This window comes from Acomys russatus, chromosome 24 (genome assembly GCF_903995435.1).
Source record: "Acomys russatus chromosome 24, mAcoRus1.1, whole genome shotgun sequence".
NCBI lineage: Eukaryota > Metazoa > Chordata > Mammalia > Rodentia > Muridae > Acomys > Acomys russatus.
The window spans coordinates 52,550,509-52,569,902 of record NC_067160.1 but is presented as its reverse complement, the minus strand read 5'-3'; the positions used below and the strand labels follow the sequence as shown (position 1 = coordinate 52,569,902).

The window sequence follows — 19,394 nt, the reverse complement described above, 5'->3', positions numbered from 1 at the left end:
GTGGCTTGCTCTGTCTCTTGACCTACGGTTGATTTTAGTTCATCCTGCTTACAGAAAGCTATTGGATTAAAGGTGTGTACTAGGCCCAGCCTACCTCAAAGATGATGATGAACATCAGTGAGCCTCCTTATGGAGATGGCTTCAATGTGGCAAACCAGCCACTGGGCATAACAGCCTTGTTCCGACCACTGACAGAATTCTTCCAAAAAGTTGGCAAGCGTGGATGCAGGTAGAAGTAGATGGCCAGACTCTGCCAAGACAGGGAAAATAAGTCCTCAATAGTTCCTGCCTCACAAATATGTCCGTCAGAGATACTGGGCCAGAAGGCTGAAGATGATGCTCCAATGTTATAGAGAGTTATGGGTGACTCTCCAGGCATTAAACTGTCTCTGTCATTTTTGTTTTTTAATTTGGAAGCTGCTAACCTGCACTTCCTTTTTACTCCTCCTCAAGTCTCTGATGGGGTTGAAGACCAAATAGTTTAGTTTCACAGTTAAGCTTAGTTGTTTAGGGGTTTAGATGTTTTAAAGTCTAGATAGATGTTTTAAGTTGATACAGATGAGATATGATAGATTTGAGTTACATTCAGAATTTTAGACTCACTGAGATAGGAAAATGTTTTCTTCAAGGTTGCCAAATACAAACAGCCAAAACACCAAGAATATAATTCCTGATTGTTCTGTGGTTCTTCTTGCTGTATGTCGTTTGTTTTGTATATGTGTAATAATATAATTGTATATGTTAAAAAAAAAAGTAAATAATAAGAAAAAAGAAAAAGGTGTGTGCTAGGGCTGAGCCACACCCTAACTAGAAACAGTTTGCCCCCCCCCGCCCCACTCACAATCTGGGGGTTCACAGTGAGATCATATATCCTGCAACAGTAAGCTTACCACGCCCCGCCAAACCTGCTTCTTAAAAGAAAATTTACTTTTTTTTATTTTTGGTTTTTTGAGACAGGGTTTCTCTGTGCAGCCTTGGCCATCCCGGACTCACTTTGTAGACCAGGCTGACCTTGAACTCACAGTGATCCGCCTGCCTCTGCCTCCCGAGTGCTGGGATTAAAGGCGTGCGCCACCACGCCCGGCGAAAATTTACTTTTTTTATTTGTGCGTGCATGAGTATGCATGAGCATGCACACAGGATGCAGGTGTCTTTTAAATCCAGAAGGAGGCAGATTCCCTGGAAACTAAATTTTAGTTCTCCGGAAAAGTGGTAAACTTTTTGTTTTTTGTTTTTTTTTTTAACTTTTATGTTCATTGGTGTTATGCCTACATATATGCTTGTGTGAGTGTGAGGGTGTCAGGTCTTGGAGTTAGACAGTTGTGAACTGCCATGTGGGCACTGGGATTTGAACCCAGGTCCTCTGGAAGAGCAGGCAGTGCCCCCAACCACTGAGCCATCTCCCTAGACCCTCAGCTAGCATTCTCGACTGCTGAGCCACAAGCCATCTCTCCAGTGCCCTGGCTCTTGGGTTGGTTTTTGAGACAGGGTGTCAGGTAGTGTGGGCTGGTGTTGACTTTACTGTGTGACCTTTAATTCCTGGTCTTGCCACCTCCACTCCCCAAGTGCTAGGATTACAAGCACTCACCACTGCATAGTGGTGCACAGTGGTGATCAGCTCTTTGAACTACAAATACCAGGTATGACCTAGAATAGTCCAGAGCATATGTACACAGATCTAGGGTGGGTTTTTCAGTGCATTAAAGTAAATACACATTAGGTGTGGTAGTGCGTTCTTTTAATCCCAGAACTCCAAAGGCAGGTGATCACTGTGAGTTCTAGGTCATCCTAGGTTACCTAGCAACGTGCTGACCCAAATAAATAAATGCAAACACAACTTCAAGCGCCGCCTACATGCAGAGCCTAGGAAAGGCAGTGCAGATAACGTGTAACACCAGGGTGTTGCCTTACCGAGGTGAGTTTTAGGTGAAAAGAGTTCCTGTGATGGCTTTCCTTGCCTGGGAGCCCACTGCAAACACCAGGCTGAAGCCCGAACCTGCAAATCCCACACATGTAACCCTCAGAATCATTACATCCACACCATTTGGAAGACGCAAGCAGAACTCTGAGGGTAACGGGTTTACACGCAACAACCTCAATTTTCCTTAAACACTGCGCAGAATATCTGTGAATGGATAATTCCTCTGGAGGAGAAACTTCTGGATTTCTGCTTTTTATTTAGTCTAGCAATCCTTGCCTCTATCAAAGCCTTTTCTTTTCTGGGTTGGTGTATTATTTTAAGATACAGTGGAGATGGGTGGATTTGTGCAATGATGGACTTTAATCTTCCTTTTAGAGTAGAAAGCTCTCACAAACGCTGCTTTTTAAGAATCTAGCCTTGTAGCGCCTGTAACCCTAGCAACCGCGATGCTGATGCAGAAGGATCACATAGTTTAAGGCCAGAACTCAACTACTTAGTCGGACTCCGTCTCAAAAGAAAAAAATACATCCTCAAGGGAGCTGGTGCGCGTACTTAGTCCCGGAGATCTCAGCTGCGGATCCTTCAGCTAGAAGTCCAGGAGGGCCTTCCGCGTAGGCCAAAAAAAAAAAGAAAAAGAAAAAAAGAGGGGGTTAGAAGCCAGGGATAAGGAGCGATCGGGCTGTGGGGCGGGGCTAAACTGGCGGTGAGGACCGACGAGCTAGCGATGGAGAGGGGTGATTTGGCCGTGGGGCGGGACTATCTGGTTGTGTGACTGGGCGAGCCGGGTGTGGGGAGGGGCTAGTTGGTCACGCGGAGGGACGCTCAGGAGGAGTCGCGTGAGGGGGCCGTAGGGCGGGGCGATCTGGCCTTGGGGCGGGGTGAGAGAGAGGCATGGAGAGTGGGGTAGGAGGGTGAGCCGGACCTGGGAGAGGGCCTAATTGGCTGTGGGGAGGGACGATCTGGATGTGGAACCGGGTGAGCTGGCTGTTGGGCACGTCGATCTGGCCGTGGGGAGGGTGAACTAGTCGCGGGGCGGAGGGAGCTTGAGTCCTCCCCCCACTTCAGGCTGTAGGGAAGTGACGTGTGCGAACAAAGGCAGAGGCCGCGAGGTGTCTGGTCCGGTAGAGTGGCGGCGGCTGCCCTGGTCTTGCCAACCTCCTCCTCCACCCGTCCTTGTCTCTCGGGTCCCTGGAGTCCCAACCCAGGTGAGTAGCGCGAGGCTGGCACTGAGGACGCGCCTGGGACGGGGGGGGGGGCGATGCTCACCCCAACTGCCCGAAACGGCGAGGCCCCGTAGTCAAGTGACCCAGGCCTGCCCCACGTGCGTGTTCCGGGGAGGTCCACCGACCAGACTGGACAGGGACAGTGGTAACCACAGTTTGGGTTTTTGGGTTAGAGGAAGCCACGTTGGCAAAAATTGGCAAAACGTGTCCCCATCGCGCCCCTAAGCCACTTAAAGGCCTAGTCTAGTCCTCAGTTTCCCTTCTACCCACTGCAAGGCTGGTGTGAGGAATCGGCGCCTTGCTTGGCTCACGTCGTCTCAATTAAGTGCTCGGCTGCACAGGCGGCTATCGTGTTTAACCATCTCCAGCTCTGGCCAATATAGCAACTGGCATGAGCCCTTGGGGCCAAGGTCAGCCTCCTTTTGGGGAGGCTGCCATCTCAAAAAGCCCAGGCTTTGCTGCTCCACCAACTGTGTGATCTTTTGGGCCATTTATCCTTTTGATAGGGGTTGGAACAGCTAGTGTCAGTGACCCTGGTTGGCGTGGGTGTAGCTGATGGCAGGGATGGTCACTCAGTGAGAAGGGACCAACCCCTGGGAGGACCCAGCATGAAGTGAGAAGCCTGGATCCTGTCCTTAATTTTGGTTCCTGCTTCCCATGTGGTGTTCAAGGAACAGGGTTTCCTTTAGCGTGCGTGCGTGCGTGCGTGCGTGCGTGTGTGTGTGTGTGTGTGTGTGTGTGTGTGTGTGTGTGTGTGTTGGGGGGTACTTGTGGAGTGCTCTACTGACGGCCAGAAGCCATAGAGTCAAAAAAGGTCAGAGTGTGCAACTGTATGGTGGTTCCGGGTGTACTGGGGAGAGAGTTTGTGATTTCCTCTTCTGGACTGACCATCAGGGAAACTGGTCATGTGACCTCATAGGTTGGTCCCAGCCTTCTCGGGGACTATGTGTTTTGAAGGTTTTAGCACATTTTCCACACTTGATCCTCTCAAGAATTGTGTTTGAGCTGGGCAGTAGTAACATACAACTTTAATTCCAGCATTCAGGAAGCAGAGGCTGGTGGATCTCAAGGCCAACCTGATCTGTACAGTGAATGCCAAGGGCAGCTAGGGCTACACAGAGAAACCTTATCTGGAGAAACCAAATACATATATGTTTATGGGGAGCTATGCATACGAGTGCAGGGCCCTTGAAGGCCAGAAGAGGGCATCGATTCAGCAGGTAGAGCTCAAACAGCTGAGCTGTTTCACTATACACCTTGCACTGTGAGCCCTGGACTTCTCGGAGACATGTTTAATAACCACAGGCTATGAAGTTCAGAGTGCGTTGCAGACCAGCCATGGCTACATAGTGAAACTTGATCTCAAAAAACCAAAAGGAAAAAGCAGGAAGAAAACTGAGGCAGAGGAGCTTGCTTGTTATTTATTGATTTATTTTGTGAATTGCAGGTGAGACCTAAGCATCTGTAGCCCAAGTTGTTTCTTCCTTTTTTCTTTTGTTTTTTGATACAGTGTTCATGAAGTCAAGGATGACTTTGAACTTCTGACCCTTCTGCCTCTGCCTTTGAAGTGCTGGGAATACAGGCATGCACCACTGTGTCCAGTTCGGGGCTCTGAGGCTTGAACCCAGGGTGTTGTGAATATTAGGCAAGCACTCTGCCCACTGTACTGTTTTTGTTTTCTTGCAGCAGGGTCTCACCTGTAGTTGAGGCTAGTCTTAAACTCCTGAGCCTCCAGCCTTGGCTTCCTGAGGGCCAGGAATAAAGGCATATGCTGTACATCAGTCCCACCATACTGTCTGAGCTTTCCCAGCTGGTGAGCGGAGCCAAGACCCTGGTCTAGTCCACCCTACTTTCAGGGCCATTTGTTGTTTTGGTTTGGGACAGGATCTCACTGTGTAGACTAGACTGGCCTTGAACTCAGAGATCCTCCTTCCTCTATATCCTGAATGCATCCACCACACCTGACCCCCCGTCAGCCCCCAATCCAGCCAGGGTTTCTGTGCAGGCCAGGCTGGACTTGAACTCAGGGATTTATCAGGGCCAGCTGCAGCCCACACAGATCCAAAACAGGCTCTGCCTGCCATGCTGCTGGAGGCAGGCTTAACTTAAAGCAGGCTTTTGTGTGTTTTGCCTCCAGTTGCTTCCAGAGGTTGGGGGTTGGTCTGATGTATTTTGATGCTCATTAATAAAAAGCCATCACACCTGGGCAGGGCAAATGGGAATAGGCGTGGCTAAGGTTTCCGGGCTTGGAGAGACAGAGAGACCTTGGGAAGGAGACCAAAGAAGAGAGGCGGCCACCATGGGTTAGATGGAAGAAAAGCACATGGCCAGTGTGGATGGAGGATTTGGCCCAGATGAAGAACATTAGCAAGTATTTGGGATTATGGATGGGAGGTAGCTTGATAGACATTATTAGAAGCAGATGGCATGGGATTGGGACAGGTATACCTGCCCCACTATGGGAAGTAGTTTAGAGGTTTGGTATCTGCTCTGCCCCAGGTTAATTAAGGCTATTTTGATATATAACAGGTGTCTGTGTCTTGATTGATTGCTAGTGGGTTAGAAAATACTGTTGTAAGCCGGGCGTGGTGGCGCACGCCTTTAATCCCAGCACTCAGGAGGTGGAGACAGAGGCAGAGGCAGGCGGATCGCTGTGAGTTCGAGGCCAGCCTGGTCTACAAAGTGAGTCCAGGATGGCCAAGGCTACACAGAGAAACCCTGTCTCGAAAAACAAAAACAAAAAAAAAAAAAAAAAAAAAAAAGGAAAAAAGAAAACATTGTTGCAATAATAATTATTAGGCAATACTGGTAAATTTACAACAGCCAGGCTCTTGTGTTAGGAATGTCACAAGGAATAGTGACTGTAAAGGCCTGCTGGTGACAGTTTATATGTCATTTTCTTCTCTTCTCCTGGGAGAAGAGACTTAGCAGGGCAGCTGCCCTGGTGGAGCTGGAGGTGGTTGGATGACTCCAAGGACAGCCAGGTGACAGTCTGCCCATGAGCTAGCCTAGGGTACACGCATGGCCACACTGCCCTGACCCTTCCTATCCACAGCCATGCAGTTCCATGTAGTAAGGAAATATCTTTCTGTTATTTACAGTAGATTCACCTGCCTCTGCCTCTTGCGTGCTACCATCTGCCCCCAAGTTACTACTGACCCCCCCCATCCCCCAGAGGGTTTCTCTGTGTAGCCCTGGCTGTCCGGGACTTGCTTTGTAGACCAGGCTGGCCTCGAACTTACAACGATCCACCTTCCTCGCCGCCCCTCCCCCCCCCCCCCCCCCCCCCCCCCCCCCCCCCGAGTGCTGGGATCACAGGCATGCCTGTTAGGGATATCTTCTTTCTTTCTTTTTAGTTGATTAATTTATTCACTTTACATCCCTGCTCCCCTCCCAGTCCCATCCTCTCTCCCTCTTCCCCCTATCCCCAAGGTTGTCTTTCTTGATGTCCCTAATTCTCAGTCCAAGTTTGGACAGGGCCTCAGGAGCACAATTCTCCATGAGTCAGCGGTAAGAGCCCTTCAGCCCTGGACTTGCATTTCCCAGCCTGGGCCCAGATGTGCTCCCCCACCCCCACCCCCCAGCTGCTTCCTAGAAGTAAGAGGGATTTTGTAAATTAGATTTTTATTTTTCTTTTTAAAAATATTTATTTATTTATTACTATGTATACAGTGCTCTGCCTGCATGTACACCTGCAGGCCAGAAGAGGGCATCAGATCACATTATAGATGGTTGTGAGCCACCATGTGGTTGCCAGGAATTGAACTCAAGGACCTTTGGAGGTACAATCAGTGCCCTTAACCTCTGAGCCATCTCTCCAGCCCCTGTAAATTAGATTTTTCAAGAAGAGGTTGGGGATTTAGCTCAGTGGTAAGGCCCTGGGTTCAGTCCTTGGCTCTGGAAGGGAAAAAGACAAAATAACAAGATTTTTCAAGAGACTTTGGCATTTAAAGGAATTGTGTCCTAGGCTTCTGGTAAAGCAAAGACTGCGTTGGTAACAGCTGCAGCGTCGTCAGTGGTGATGTGAATGGCGTGGGAGCCTCCAAACGTGGTTGGCTCCTCATCTGAACCACTTTGTGTTGGATTCTCCGGTGCTGCCCGGGCCACAAGAGGAAACGTGGAGTCATTGTCTTCACTGGTAAAGAAGGCAGCTTTTTTTTTTTTTTTAAATAAATTTTTAAAATTTAATTTTAAACTTATGTGCATTGGTGTTTGGGTGTCAGATCTTAGAGTTAAAGACAGTTGTGAGCTGCCATGTGGGTGCTGGGAATTGAACCCGGGTTCTTTGGAAGAGCAGGCAGTGCTCTTAATCACTGAGCCATCCCTCCAGCCCCCAAGAAGGCAGCTTTTTTGAATACTGATCTGAAATTTTTTTTAGGACTTAGGGCAGCGAGGGGGGATGGGCTGGTTGCTGGGCCCCAGTGCGAGTGGACCAGCACTACGCTGCTGTGTTACAGAAGAGGTCCGAATGTTCTCCTGGTTGGTGGCTGCTATGACAGAGTGTCTGGTTCTCAAGCCACAGTACCCTTTCTGCTCATACAGGTGGTAGTCTCGGGGACTGGCAGGTCTTCACATTCCTCTGTGGGGCAGAGACTTCACAGCTAAGGGCATCTGTTGACAGAAGCACGCCTCTGTCTTCCCTGGGCCAACACTGCTGCCGCTGGTGGGGCATGGGGTAAAGGAGTATGGCATTTAGAACCAGGGTCCCCAGCCTGTTATCTCCAAGAGCTGTGACTCCAGTGTTCAACAGCATCGCCTGCCATCGTGGTACCCACGTGGGTGGGGTGAGACCTCCAAAGCTGGCCGTGTTCCTGGGGAGGTCCCAGCTTTCTCCCTAACTCTCCAGGCAGAGACACTGTTGCTTCTCAAGGTCCGTGTCATTGCCCCATGAAACAGGGCTTCTACTGAAGACCCTTAAGTTCAAGAGAGCATTGCCTGGGCCGTTTGACCTTGAGCAGGGCGCTTAAGTTTCCATGTGCCCCGGCTCCCGCTTCTGCACAGTGGGTGTCTACTCCTGGGAGAAAGCGTGGGTGCTGGCAGTGCCTGAGCAGTGACCAACACTGTCATCCCTGCTGCTGTTGTATTTAGCACAGCCCCTGCTGTTTGCCCTCCTCTGACACCCTCAGGTTAGCCCTGGGTATTTCCTGGCACACTGGATGCTTGCTCAGTGGATTCCTTTTCTGTGATTGACAGCTTCCTAAGCCAGCAGGCTGCAGTTTGGGGGCTGGTCCTCTGCAAAAGTTGTCCTCTTCCTCTTCCGCTTCCTTTGTTGTTGTTGTTTTTAGTTTTTCAAGACAGGATCTCTCAGTGTAGCCTTGGCTATCCTGGACTCACTCTGTAGACCAGGCTGGCCTCGAACTCACAGCGATCATGCAGCCCTCTTCTGCTTCTTAATTCAGCTTCTGGCCCTTGTGTTCCCATGTCACTTTCTCTGGACCACAGCCTGCCCCCAGCTCAGACAGCAGTCCTCTAGAGCCTGCACAGGGCTCGGCAGCGGAGCACTTACCTGGTAGTGCAAAGCCTAGCTTCCACCCCCAGTACCGGAAACAGAAGAAAGGGGTCCCTCCATGGACTGAGTATGCACAGTTGTGCAAGGACAGTGGAGCTTTTGCTTTCTGCTGTGCTTAGCGGCTTTCTGTTTTCCTGTCTCCTACTGGACTATAAACATCAGATCCTTGTGGTAGCTGGGACAAAGGGGAGCCAGCACTTATGACAGATGAGATTCTGTGTCCTCCAGAACACATAGCCAAGCTGCTGTGGGGGCCACCAATCCACTGTCGCTTTGCTGAAGGGTAGGCCGGGCCAAGGCTGGACTGTCGATCTGTGGTGCACTCTGTTCCCGGATGTTTGCTCTGTTATCCAGTGCTCAGGAGCCCATGAGTCCTCATGCCTCTCCTGGCTAGTCCACCGATTGTTTCTCCTCCAGCACCTGTGTTCCTGCCCTGGGGCTGCCTCCCGGATCTCAGCAGCCCCTGGCTATATCCTTGTTACTGTTTGCATCTTGTTGCTGTCTGTTGCTGCACAGCTTGGCCCCCCTGGCTGAGACCCTGCTCTGGTATAAAGGGCTGGCCCTCCTTAAACTGTTTGCTTACAATTGAAGGATCAGAAAGGCACGGAGGCATTCTAGGGGCGGGGTGTCTCCTAGTGTGTCCATAGCAGGAGGGAGGGGACCCTGCTCTGAGAGCTTTGTCCATCCAGAGGTTGTAGGTCATCAAGAGCCACATGGATGTCAGGAACCAGACACCAGGCTTCACGGTTCCTTGCTTTGGTCGTTTTGCAAAAATGTCTGAGACTTGGGCTGTTAACCAAGAAGTAGACGGCTGCTTGGGTGGCTTGAAACCTTGCTTTCTCCACCGTTGGGTCTTCCTGCCATCCAGTGCCCTGCTCACTCTGCCTCTTCCCTTTTCAGAGAGCAGAGCTGTGGCAGGCGAGAGCGTGGCCAGTGACATCATGACAAGTGAGGTGATTGAAGATGAGAACCAGTTTTATTCGAAGGCCAGGACCTACTGGAAGCGGATCCCGCCCACGGTGGACGGCATGCTTGGGGGGTATGGCCACATCTCCAACACCGACCTCAACAGCTCCCGGAAGTTTCTGCAGAGGTTTTTAAGGGTAGGCAGGTCTGATGTCCTCTCCAGGAGAGGCTATGGCTCTGGTGGGGCAGCGTGGGAGCCACTGCCACATACCACACTGCAGCTTCTCTGGTTGTCTGTTGGTGGCAGCCACCAAGGCCCTGAAGAGCTGGGGAGGGTGGTGACTGGGTGAGACTTGTGGGCTGAGATTTGTCTCTGGGCCACGAGGCAGGAGCTGCCCACGCACTGGGGACTCAGCAGTCTGGGAATAATTCCTGCTGGGCCTAAGGGTGCTGGGGCTGTGACTCCCTGTCATGTAGCTATGTCCTCCCTTCACAGGGGTGAGCCCTGCAGGAAGCCCTTACCCACTCTCATGCCCCCACTCATCGTCCTCCCCATGGTGCTCAGCAGGTGCTCTACTGATATTTTTTTTGCCTCCTTAGCACTGTCACCCTGTGGGTTCCCTGGGGGCTCAGGAATGAAAGGAGGGTTTGCTCCTGTTGTCCTGGCTATCACCTTGCTGTGGAAGCTGCCTTTGGCCTTAGAAAGAGTTCCACTTGCCCTCCCAGGACAGGCCAGTGCAGGAGCCTGACTCAGCTTCCTGGGACTTCCCGAGAAGGGCCCTGAGGTGGTGGTGCCTTGTGGGTCATATGCTCCCCGTGTGTTTTAGGAAGGCCCAAACAAGACAGGGACTTCCTGTGCCCTGGACTGTGGCGCTGGCATCGGGAGGATCACCAAGCGCCTGCTCCTGCCGCTCTTCAAGGTGGTGGACATGGTGGACGTGACGGAGGATTTTCTGGCCCAAGCTAAGATCTACCTGGGGGAAGAGGGCAAGAGGGTGAGGAACTACTTCTGCTGTGGGCTGCAGGACTTCAGCCCAGAGCCCAGCTCCTACGATGTGATCTGGATCCAGTGGGTGATAGGTAAGGGTCCTGTTGCCCTCTCCCGTGCTCCCCGCGCCTGCCGCTGAGATGCGGCTTCCATACCCCATGACACAGATTTGAAGACGTGAAAATGGGTTTTATAAGGATTTATTCTTTTTAGATTCTTATCTCAGGAGCGAGAGAAATGAATGGCTCGGCAGTTAAGAGCACTGGCTGTTCTTGCAGAGGACCCTGGTTCCCTTCGTAGTACCCGCATAGTGACTAATGACCATCCTCAACTATAGGTTTAGATCTAGTGCCCTCTTCTGGCTGAGTGGACGCTCGGCCACACACACAGTGCAAATACACACAGGCAGGCCCAAACACCCATACATATGAAAAGTCAAAAGAAGTTAAAGAGAAATTTAAAAAAAATTTTTTTTTGGTTTGGTTTTGGTTTTTTTGAGACAGGGTTTCTCTGTGTAACAGCTCTAGCTGTCCTGGAACTTGTTCTGTAGACCAGGCTGACCTTGAACTCCCAGAGATTGCCTGCCCCTGCCACTCAAGTGCTGGGATTAAAGGCGTGCACTACCACCGCCCAGCTTAGAACTTTTTTTTAAGATATAAAAATTGTTATGTATGCATGCTTGCATGTGTACCATGTGTGTGCAATGCCCATGGAGGCCAAAAGAGGGCAGCAGCCCCTGTAGCTAGTTACGGACAGCAGTGAGCCACCATGTGGATACTGGGAACTGAACCCTGGTACTCTGGAAGAGCAATTGGTGCCCTTAACCTAAGCCATCTCTCCAGCCCCTTAAATTCTTTTATTTTTGTGTTTCCCCCTGCTCAATCTCCTTATGTAGCTTAGATTGGCCTCAGCCTCAAATCATCCTGCCAAGTGGTGGAGTCACAGGGTGCATGGCCAGGCCAGGGGTGTAAGTGCACTCCTGCTGTGTGCGGTGGGGGTGGGGAATGCTGCATGGCACAGCAGCTCATCTGGAATGCTGTGCACAGGGATGCATAGCACTGCTGTGGACACTGGGCCTTGCCCTTGTGTTGGTGGTGGGGCTTTCAGCCCCTAATCCAGGCCCAGGAAGGGTGTGTGGGTGATGTGCTGGGGGGGCTTTGGTGTGGAGGACTTCAGAACTTTGGCCTCATCTGACATGAGAGGGTCTAAGGTCAAGAGAGAGCCTTGCTGGGCCTGTGCCAGGGCACAAATCCACGCGCATACACATACTTCTGTTCTCCCCAGGCCACCTGACGGATCAGCATCTGGCTGATTTTCTGCGACGCTGCAAGCGGGGCCTGCGCCCCAATGGCATCATTGTCATCAAAGACAACATGGCCCAGGAGGGTGTGATCCTGGACGATGTAGACAGCAGCGTGTGCCGTGACCTCGAGGTGGTACGCCGCATCATCCGCAGCGCGGGTCTCAGCCTGCTGGCTGAGGAGCGCCAGGAGAACCTGCCGGATGAGATCTACCACGTCTACAGCTTTGCCCTGAGATGAAGCCAGGGCCAGAGCTGGGGCCGGCAGCTGGCAGGCCACTAGACACACCTGGCATCCACCGTTAACTCCTGTGGGAAGGGACAAGCTCCCGGAGAGGTGTGCACTGGATTAGGGCAGTACAGCCCTGTCACTCTAAGGCACCCTGGCAACTCCCCACAAGGCATATGGGAGGCGGAGTACCACCCACAGGACTAGCTGCCTGAGGAGACAGACTTCATCTGGCTGCCAGGACCTGAAGCGTGTGGACTGTTGTGTTCCAGGACAGCCAGGCGAGCCACACGGTGCCTGCCACACAGTACCACTTACGGAAACTGTCACAGTCCTGAATCCTCCTTGGTGACAGGTCCTGGGAGCCTGCAGTAAAGGGCAGGCTTGTTTGCCTCTTCAGCTCCTTGGGGGCTTCTCTGTGACAGGCGCATACAGTCAATAAAAGGGTGAACACTGTTCTCCAATGCCCCGGGCACTCTGGAGTGGTGGTGTGTGGGAAACCGACATACAAGGGCTCCAGTTTTAAGCTTACAAATGTTTAATCATCTCTGCTCCTTCCCAAAGGCTAAGCTGACTGGGAAGGTCTTGGAAGGGGTCAACAGTAGAGCAGAGCCAGCTTCCCGCCTCAGCACTGGGTTCTGGGGAGCCCCCTCAAAGCTAGGTGCTTGAGCCAGGACTGTGCTACTGTGCCTCTAATACCTTTAAACAGAAAACATCCCCAAGACACGGCTATGGCGTGACCAGAGCTGCCACAGCCATGGTGTCAGAGCACAGAGGCCCACAGCCTGTGGTGACCTCAATACTGTATCCAGCTCCTCAAAAGCATCTTGAGACCTGAGGTGGCAGAGTAGGGCCTAACTGGATGGCCCCAGATTTTTGGTATTGGCCTCTGAAAGGCCCAGGCATGTGCCTTCCTCCAGGACCAACCAGCTGCCAGGGCTTAGCCTTGACTTCTCTGCTTCTGTAAAGCCAGTTGCTTATACAGAGGGCAGGTGTGTCCCATCTGCACTGGCTCCCCAGTGTGGCTGAGACTGACGAGTACTGATGGGGGTTGTGGGGTGGAAGTCTCCCCGAAGGCAGCCATGCCTTTGGCCTCCAGGGCATTACCCTAGTGGTTTTATATCAGCAAAGGGCAAGCCTTGCCAGGTAAAAGGACCCTCTGAAGGCTGTTACAGGTACCAGGTCTGCCCTCTGCTTGGCTTCAACAACACCAGATCATTCCGTCCTGGGATCAGTCAGCAGCTGTCTTCTGTGCCACTGTGTGCACTGAGCAGGTACCACTTGAGCCTGTCAGGCAGGGGCAGCGCCTTGACCTTGGTGTCCACAGGCCATGGCCGCAGGCACAGCCGGATGGACACACGGCACAGGTGTTTGAGAGGTGGCGGGTAGCTCTCCAGCTGCCTCAGGGAGGCATGCAGGGCCTGGATCTTCCCTGCCAAGCTACCCACTGGGTGGATGCTGAAGTTCTCAGGTAGCTGTAGCCTCTGGGAGCTGGTCACCATGAGGTCCAGCACGGTCTCAGCCTTGTGCAGAAGCTCAACATGGCTGTCGTCCTCGGCACAGCCCGGGTGGGAACACAGCCTCTCAAAGACAAGGTTGAAGCCAGACCAACAGGATGCGCCGTGCAAGGAGCAGTTGTAGGCGGCTCCTGACTCCAACAGGAACCGAAGGAGGGGGAAGTGCAACTTGAAGCTCTTGAGGCAGATATGTGTGAGGGACTCGTGGGCCGGGCACTCACTCGGGTCGGCCCCATGGGCCAGCAGAAGCTGTGTGACTTGGAAGCAGAAGCGGTTGATCATCGGAGCCTCGTCCTTGTCCCCACAGACGGTCTCGCCGAGCAGGAAGATGATGCACGTGAATACAGTGTCCCCATCTTTGGTGGTGGCCTTGACGTCTGCCCCTGAAGAGCCATGGGAACAGAGATGAGAGGTGGCCGGCAGCCCTTACTAGTGGGGATGGGGATGAAGGGCAGCGGGTGGCTGTGGGCCATGAGGAGCCTCACCTCCCTCCAGGAGGAGCCGGATGTTGTCTGTGTTATGAATCTGCACTCCGTCACTGCTGGCCAGAGCATGCAACAGCGCTGTCTTCCCTAGGAAGGAGAGTGAGGATGAGGCCAGTGTGCCCAGGGGTGGGTGGAAACAGGATTCTCCGGGCTGAGGGAAGAGGAGCTGGCTTGATTTCATCCACACAAAAATAGGACCAAGAGGGCCAACCAAGGTCAAGACCTGTCTGTATCCACACACACCTGGTAGACTCACCCCTTCAAGATGCATTTTGAGGCACTGTGGAGGGTGACCCCACTCTCTCCGAAGCCTCTGGGTACTGAACTCACGCAGATTAGCTGTGTGCCAGCTGTGGCTCTGCCATACCCTGGGGCCAGCACCCAGATGTTCCGCCTGTCTTTCCTGGACCCCAGGGGTGACCAGCCTTCCACTGTGGCACATATTAATGCATGGGTGCTTTGCTTGCATGACGTATGTTTGTGTGCCACATGTTTGCCCAGTCCCTTTAGAAGCCACAGGAGATCATCAGATTTCCTAGAACAGCCAATGTTAGCTCCTGAGCCGACTCCCTTACCATTCTTGTCAGCTGCGTTGACATCTGCTCCAAGATCCAAGAGGCGCTGCAGGCAGGGCAGGCGTTCGGGCTCTTCGCTGGCCAGATCCAAGGGGCTGCTCTCATGGATCTGAGCCAAAGGGGGATGGATAGGGGCCATGTTGCCTGGGGCCTGAAGGCTTGTTGGTAGCCCTACCGCACATGCCCGAGACTGGACCTGACTCTTACCCGGTCCCTCCTGTTGATGTCAGCCCCATGGCGGACCAGCAGCTCCACCATGTCAGGCTGGTTTCTCAGGACAGCTATGTGCAGGGCCGTGTAGTACGTAACAGGGTCTGAAGGCAAAGGGGTTCGGGTCAGTCCGTTCTCTAAAGGTCAGGACCTGGCCCCACCTCAAGGGTGCAGATGCCAGGCCTTAAGTTCTTTTGAGTTCCAACAGGCATGCAACTTCTCTGCCCTGGCCTGAGCTCCCTCTCTTATTTCCTCTCAGGATTGTTCCCAAGGAGAATGCAGAGTGGCCTTTTGTTTTCTTGAGCTAGGGTCTTACTACCAAGCCCTGGCAGGCCTTGACCTTGCCAGGCAGCCCAGGGTCACTAGAGACCCTTCTGCCTCAGCCTTCAGAGTGTGTCACCATGCTTGGCCACAGCTGGGCCACGTGACCATGCGGATGCGCTCTGGAACAGCCCAACCCACCCTACGCCCCTTGCTTGTTTTCCAATGAAAGACACAAAGGCTGGACAGCACTGGCCCCCACTGGCTCAAAGGCAGCGCTATCATCTCCTACCTCCTGGGGTGACAGCCAATGGCAGGCCCGGAGCCTGGCCCTTCATCACCTCTGACGCATAAGGAACCTACACAGCCTGCTGATGCCTTGTGTGGCTCATCTTCCTGCGTCTAGGGACCCAGCGGAACCCACAGGACAGCCCAAAGGAGCAGAAAATCCCCTTCCCCTTAGCTCTGGGCGCTGCCAGTGTACTTTCTTGATTCTGGAAGCTGTTAAAGTCTGACAACTCAATCGCACAGGAGAAGCAACATCCATCAGTGTGAGAGCAGAGATGCTAAGAGCCACCGGAAAGCCACCCGAAAGGAAAGGAACAAGGGGGGGGGGGGCAAGTCACCCCCAAGACTAAAAAGAGGAAAAGCAGAGGCCCGGCCTGGTTGCCTAGCCCTGGCCTCGCTGGGATGTCGCTGACCTTCAAAACTGAGGTTGGCCCCACTCTGCAGAAGGACAGCTGCTGCCCGAGCCAGCCCCAGCTCAGCCATCTTCAGTAAAGCATTGCTCACACCTTCCTGGTAGAACGGCGAGTGGGCTTTCTGCTCCAGCAGCTCAGTGAGGTCCAGGATACGGCTCTCCTCGCTGGCAGCGTAGCTAAGCATGGAGAGGCAGAACAGATGAAGTGGGACCTCTTGGGGACCAGCTGCCCTAGCCCATATGCCCTTCCACAAGCACCCACAAAAACTGCTCATGCCCATGTCTTTCTTGGTCAGAGGCTGCAGTGATTTCAAAGCCACCTTCCAGCTGGCTGCCAAAGGGCTGGCTGCGTCCAGTCCTCTCTCACACCACCCTGAGGGTGGCCTCACAGCTCTCAACCTTCCTAGCCAACACTACCCACTACTCTGATAAGAGCCCAAAAAACCTTTACCTTCAGAGTCAATCTTCTCACCATGATGCTTGCTCGTTTTCCTAATCTCACCCACCAGACCTCTTGGCAACAGGTTGGCCCCAAGATTCCACCAACTCCCAGACACTAACCGCTTATCTGGGGTAGCCCTCCTGAATTATGCTAGGCTCCGCCAAGGGAGGGCAGCAGCGCCGTGTTGTGTATCCCTGCGGCCCCGCCTCCGAGTTCTGGAAGAGCCTCGCACTGCACTTACAGAGTAGGCCCCGGAGCAAAGGGCTGGTGTGGTTTAAAAAAAGACATCCCTGGTGAGACTGATAACCAGTGTCTGCAATGCCAGCTTTCCCAATGCCCTTCCTCCGCCCCACCCTCTTGCCCTACCATCCCACACCACGCTGCTGGTCGGGTTGCTTGCTGTCGTTGCCTGCACAGGGCACAGGGCACACGGACCACAACGGCTTCCTTGCACAGAGGCTCTTGGGAGAGGCCTGCTGTCTCAGAACGCGCTGTCGGACCTCAGTCCCTCGCCTCCTCCCGACATCCACGCACAGGAAGCGGCGCCGAGGCCCAGGCCCTCTGCCCTACAAAGACGCTGCAAGCTGGCTGCAAGCTGGCTTCGGGCAGGAGCTCGCGCTCCCGCAGCGACAACCACAGGGGACCGCGGCAGCTACTCACTCATCCAGGGGCTCCTGCCGCTCCAGGTCCTGGATGCCCAGGGCGCCCAGGATGGCGTCCACCAGAGGCTGGTACTCGAAGATGATCCTACGGAAGCCGTGCAGGAACGGCATGGCGACGGCCGCGCGTCCCGACACCTACAGGCCTCCACCTCTCGAGCTACGGGTTCAGACCCCGCGCCGGTGATCAGTCCTCCGCCCAGGCCGCGGTTCCGCACCGGAAGTGGGATCGCCACGCCCACTTCCGGTCCTCGTCGGCCTGTGAGTGCGCGCTTGCGGCTACAGTGCCCCCTGCCGTACCGAAGGACCTCGCGAAGACCCTCTCTGCCCCGCCCTGGGGTTCCCCGAGGGACTGCTGCTGGAAGGGCGTCCGAGCTCCGAAGTGTGGTCCAGCTATGCCCTGCTCCCGCCCGAGATGACACAGGCCCAGTTCCGAGCCTGAACACTGTTTTCCGCAGCCTGCTTGACTTTGGTCATTCTCTAAGGAAAGGGCTGCAGGCTGAGTGGCGCGATGAGGACCTTGAACCCCAACTCTCACTCACAGGAACTGGAGACAGTTCTTTATTCTCTGTCCCTAGACCTCTGGCCAAACAGGCTGCCCACTTTCACCACTTTTCACTAGAGGGACTCAGTGCACCTTCATATCCTGGTCTGTAAAGTGCGCAGGAAATGTAGCAAAAAAGACGGTACCGGGGCCAAGCAGCTTCCCCCACCCGAATTTGAGCGGCTGCAACCTTGAGTTCTGCAGCAAAGCCCTGATAATTCTAAAAGGCCATTTATGGGGAGGTGTTGGTGTTCCTGAAGCTGCGTCATCATCGCCCGTGGCACCACGCCCTTCGGAGGAGTGTGGTCTCTCTTTTTGGCACCTGCCATCTGTCACAGAGTTGGCTGGCTGGGAACAAAGTTTCATAGTTCTAAGACAGGATCTTAATTCGCAGACTAGCCAAGGCTGGCATCGTATTCCTGAGCCTCCTGCCTCCACTTCTCAAGTGTTGGGATCACAGGCTTGGTTCCAGGATGCCCCAGGGCACCAAACCCAGTGGGTATTCAAGTCTCTTACACGGAGTGATACAACATTTTGTAGGACCTACACAGCCCCTCTCATGGACCCTATCAGCTCTAATGATTCTATAGCCAACAGTGTAAATGCAGGTCAGTATTTGTTTACTGGGTTGTTCAGGGAATAGTGTGTGTGTGTGTGTGTGTGTGTGTGTGTGTGTGTGTGTAGCGATGACTCAACAGTTATAGACCCAGGTTCAGCTCCCAACACCCACTTGGTGGCTCACAGCCACCTGTGACTCTACTCGAAGGGGATCTGGTGCCCTCTTGTGGACTCTGTGGGCAGCAGACACACAAGTGGTGCACATATAAGCCTGCGGGCAAAACATCCACACACATGGGGGGAAGGCTGCACCTGGGAGCTGGGGGTGTGGCTCAGTTGACAGGCTGCTTGGGTAATGGCGCGTGGGGCCTTGGGTTTCCACACCCAGCACCAATGGTGACTTCCTGCCTCAGGTCTGTGCCTGTGTCCGGATGACCTCTTGAGCTCTTCCTTGGATTTGGAGACTGCCCTGATCCGGAATGGCTGTAGTTTAACCTCCTGACATCTGCAAGACCCTTCTCCCAAATAAGGTCACTTTGAAGGTCCCAGCTTCTGTGGAACTCAGAAGACAGAATACAACCTCTCTGCCTGCCATAGGCGAGCCCCGGTGTGGCCCTTATGGTCTTGGGCTCCATCATTCACCCAGTTCTCACCCATGAAAGGCATCTTGATGTCGCCAATGGCTGGCAGAGGGGACAGAGAAGGAAGAGCAGGGCTGGTGAGATGGCACAGGGAGTGGAGGCTTGCCACCAAGCCTTGTGACCCCAGGCCAGTCTCTGTCTGGGATCCTCATGGCAGACGGAGAGAGCAGACGCCTACAGGTTGCCCTCTGACTTACACACACACACACACAGAGAGAGAGAGAGAGAGAGAGCACATGTGTACACATGCATACATAAATGTAAATACATGAAAGCCGGGCGTGGTGGCTCATGCCTATAATCCCAGCACTCGGGAGGCAGAGGCAGGTGGATCACTGTAAGTTCGAGGCTAGCCTGGTGTACAAAGCGGGTCCAGGACAGCCAAGGCTACACAGAGAAACCCTGTCTCAAAAAACCAAAAACCAAAAACAAAAACATGCATGACATGTAAGACTGAACTTGCATTTAGGGAGCCCTCCCTGGGTTCTAGCACTGGCTAAACGCTCTACACACGGATTCTGTTAAATCCTATTAGACAAGCCAAGTGTGGTGGTGCACGCCTTTAATCTCAGCACTGAGAAGGCAGAAGCAGGCAGATTGCTGTGAGTTCGAGGCCAGCCTAATCTACAAATCTAGTCCACGGCAGCTGAGGCTACACAGAGAAATCCTGTCTCGAAAAACAAAACAATCCTGGTAGACAAATAACATTACACCCTTTCATGAATA

General features: G+C 53.3%; 2 protein-coding genes across 4 annotated transcripts; one reads left to right on the top strand and one right to left on the bottom strand.

The window, feature by feature from the left end:
- The first annotated feature begins 9,510 nt into the window (after positions 1-9,510).
- On the top strand, positions 9,511-12,262 carry Ntmt1 (N-terminal Xaa-Pro-Lys N-methyltransferase 1). 3 transcript variants are annotated; one of them, XM_051166519.1, is made up of 3 exons: positions 9,511-9,756; positions 10,387-10,639; positions 11,832-12,262. In XM_051166519.1, exons 1-3 carry the CDS (start codon positions 9,595-9,597, stop codon positions 12,086-12,088), a joined length of 672 nt encoding a protein of 223 aa, XP_051022476.1. In that variant the 5' UTR covers positions 9,511-9,594; the 3' UTR covers positions 12,089-12,262. The 3 variants fall into 3 exon arrangements, with proteins under 3 accessions (XP_051022476.1, XP_051022477.1, XP_051022478.1); XM_051166520.1 differs by having other exon boundaries at positions 9,555-9,692; XM_051166521.1 differs by having other exon boundaries at positions 9,617-9,692; positions 10,391-10,639.
- A 788-nt stretch (positions 12,263-13,050) lies between these two features.
- Asb6 (ankyrin repeat and SOCS box containing 6) lies at positions 13,051-17,146 on the bottom strand. Its single transcript, XM_051166522.1, has 6 exons — positions 16,927-17,146; positions 15,826-16,001; positions 14,861-14,967; positions 14,654-14,762; positions 14,079-14,165; positions 13,051-13,976 (listed from the first exon to the last, which is right to left on the bottom strand). Exons 1-6 carry the CDS (start codon positions 17,037-17,039, stop codon positions 13,312-13,314), a joined length of 1,257 nt encoding a protein of 418 aa, XP_051022479.1. The 5' UTR covers positions 17,040-17,146; the 3' UTR covers positions 13,051-13,311.
- Positions 17,147-19,394: the final 2,248 nt, after the last annotated feature.

Coding starts and splice junctions, on each gene's coding strand:
- Ntmt1 (XM_051166519.1), top strand. CDS start 9,595: ATGACAAGTGAGGTGATTGAAGATGAGAACCAGTTTTATTCGAAGGCC. Junction 9,757..10,386: donor TTCTGCAGAGGTTTTTAAGG/GTAGGCAGGTCT, acceptor CGTGTGTTTTAG/GAAGGCCCAAACAAGACAGG. Junction 10,640..11,831: donor CTGGATCCAGTGGGTGATAG/GTAAGGGTCCTG, acceptor TGTTCTCCCCAG/GCCACCTGACGGATCAGCAT.
- Asb6 (XM_051166522.1), bottom strand. CDS start 17,039: ATGCCGTTCCTGCACGGCTTCCGTAGGATCATCTTCGAGTACCAGCCT. Junction 16,002..16,926: donor CGGCAGGAGCCCCTGGATGA/GTGAGTAGCTGC, acceptor CTCCATGCTTAG/CTACGCTGCCAGCGAGGAGA. Junction 14,968..15,825: donor GGCCAACCTCAGTTTTGAAG/GTCAGCGACATC, acceptor CTTTGCCTTCAG/ACCCTGTTACGTACTACACG.